At 42.8% G+C, this 2,568-nt stretch overlaps 1 protein-coding gene across 1 annotated transcript; it reads right to left on the reverse strand.

Moving 5' to 3' along the window:
• Window positions 1-677: 677 nt before the first annotated feature.
• On the reverse strand, window positions 678-2,223 carry LOC139654622 (nuclear factor 7, ovary-like). Its single transcript, XM_071531739.1, has one exon. It carries the CDS (start codon window positions 2,061-2,063, stop codon window positions 678-680), a length of 1,386 nt encoding a protein of 461 aa, XP_071387840.1. The 5' UTR covers window positions 2,064-2,223.
• Between the last annotated feature and the right edge of the window lie 345 nt (window positions 2,224-2,568).

Raw genomic sequence — 2,568 nt, forward strand, 5'->3', positions numbered from 1 at the left:
ATTTAGGCTGCTACCTGCCCGTATTTGTTCCACAGCAAACATCTCTGCAGAAAGATCAGCTTTGCTTCGCTGACTTGCAACGGGACAAAAACACAAACTTCCTGCTGAGTTGATTTTGGGAAACTGAACCACTGAAGACATTGTGTGAATCCATGACTTCTTCTTCTTATTGCATCTAGTGCTAAAATGATTAGTCGATTAATTGATTAGTCGGTCAACAGAAAATGTACTCGTTTTCATTTCATCTCACATTTTTTGTCATTTCTCAAGTAAAAATACCAAACATTTGCTGGTTACAGCTTCACAAATTCTAAGATTTGCTGCTTTCTCCCTTTTTGTTTCATTATAAGATGAAAACTTTGTTGTTTTTTTTGGATGCTTGTCAGACTAAATAAGCAAGTTTAAGAATCACTTTGAAGTCTTGTAACTTGTGATGGGCATTTGTCATTATTTTTGACATTTTATAAACTAAATGATTAATCAATTAATAGATTAATTGATAATGAAAATAATCATTAGCTGCAGCCCTAATTGTATCCACTGTTTAATTAAAGACAGTTTTGTATGATTTTACAATGTGTCCCTAAATAACACAGATTGGTGAAAATGTTGAAACTGATATTTATCTGATACATGATATATTATGCAATACCATGAGTCAGTTATCATCATCATCATTAAATGTGCTGTTTCACTGTTACAGAAACCTTCAATGGTAAAATCTTTAATACAGTTACAGGTCTAATGAATGGAAACAGCTTGTCAGTAAAAGTGTGTGTGAAGGTGTGTATGTGTGTGTTAGTATCAGGATCAGAGAATGACAGCTTTCCTCTGTTCCAGTCCAGTTGTACCCTGATCCTCTGGAGCTTCTTCACTGGGAGAACAGTTTCTGGATCTGGTGAGGAGTATATTGTGTATTTACCACTATGGAAGCCTATTGCCCATAATCCATCCCTTATTGCTCCCTTCCTCTGGACAGACTCTGCTCCCACGCCCACAAACCAGAATGTATTGTCTCCAACCTCAACATCCCAGCTATGAGTCCCTGAGTTAAAGCCTTCTGATCCCAGGACAGAGTAGTCAAACCTCTCTGGGTTTTCAGAAAGCTGCTGTTTCTCTCCCCATCTCACACTGGTCAGATCATCAGACAGGATGAGTCTTGCATCAGCAGTGTTGGGGTCCAGAATCACAGGAGTGTAGGAGACCATCTCCTTCATCTTGTCCCAGACTGTGAAGCTCAGGTTGCCCAGGTGTTTGGCCTCGTCTATCAGAGCTCCTGAGACCAGCTGTGGATCCTCCAGCAGGGGGCGCTGGACTCTTTCCACTGTAGCCTTGTAGTTCTGCAGGAACAAGGCATCTTCAGCTCTCAGCTCCTTCTCTACGGCTCTGACTGTGTCTGAAAGAGCTGCTATCTCTCTGCTCAGACCCTCAGTCTTCTCCTTCATCGTCTGACTCTTCTGCTCCTCTTCCTCCCTCAGTGCAGCAATCCTGGCCTCCTCTTCCTCTTGTAGAAACTGGTGAAGCTTCTTAAACTGCTCCTTAATCTGCCTCTCTGTACGTTGGGCCTGGACCTTAATGTGTTCTGCTGTTTGATCACAGTTTCCTTTGACTTCATTAAAGAACTTCAGTTTCTCCTGTAAGGGCTTCAGTGATTCCTGAAGTTCCTCCTTGTGATCCTGTGCAGCTTCGTCGATGGGTCTGAATCTGTGGTTGGTGTGTGTTTTTGAATCTCGACAGACAAGACACACTGGCTGCTGATGGTCCAGACAGAAGAGCTTGAGTTTCTCAGAGTGCAGACTGCAGAGAAGCTCAGATCCTGCTGAAGGTCTCTGATCTCTCTCCAGTAAAAAAGCTTCACACAGGTTCCTTAATGCCAAGTTACAAAGTGGTTCACTCTTTAAAGATGTTCTCTTACAAACTGGACAATCATGTATTAGTTTCTCTGTCCACCATTTCTGCAGACAAGCTTTACAGAAGCTGTGGCTGCATGTCAGGATGACAGGATCTTTAAAGATGTCATGGCAGACGGGACAGGAGAGATCCTCCTCTGATCTGGAAGCCATTTTCTCTCTGAGTGAAGCTCAAAACTCACCAGGCAGACCGCTCAAACAGGAACTCAGTCAGTCAGTTGTGGCACCGCTCCCTGCTCTCGAAAATTAACTTTTTTACTTTCACTTTTGAGTCGTGGTTCTTCTAAATCTCCTATTCAGTGTGTGGAGTCAGCAGCAGGTTGAAGTGGCAGTATTCCAGTATTCCCAGTATTCCCTCCTGTAGCTCTCCTCCCTCAGTGGAAGTTGTGGGTTTGGTCTGAAGGTGAATGTTATCGTCTGTCTCTCGGTCTGTGTCTCTTCTCAGTGAGGTGTGGAAGAATGACAGCCTGTTTCCTGGTTTGTCTCAGGTGAGTCAGGTCAGGGGCGGAGCTTTGTGTCTTATACACACACACACACACACACACACACCATTATTTCCTCACACACGTCATTGATACATGAGCTGGTTCAAAAACTTTTTTATTTACAGTCCTTTTCCCATGTAATTTTTTCCCAAAATTGTACTTGTTTAAAACAG

This window comes from Centroberyx affinis, unplaced genomic scaffold (genome assembly GCF_046629955.1).
Source record: "Centroberyx affinis isolate AG114_WGS23_722 - 3 ecotype Tasmania unplaced genomic scaffold, CSIRO-AGI_Caff_v1 ptg002122l_1, whole genome shotgun sequence".
NCBI classification, from domain to species: Eukaryota; Metazoa; Chordata; class Actinopteri; order Beryciformes; family Berycidae; genus Centroberyx; species Centroberyx affinis.

Coding starts and splice junctions, on each gene's coding strand:
- LOC139654622 (XM_071531739.1), bottom strand. CDS start 2,063: ATGGCTTCCAGATCAGAGGAGGATCTCTCCTGTCCCGTCTGCCATGAC.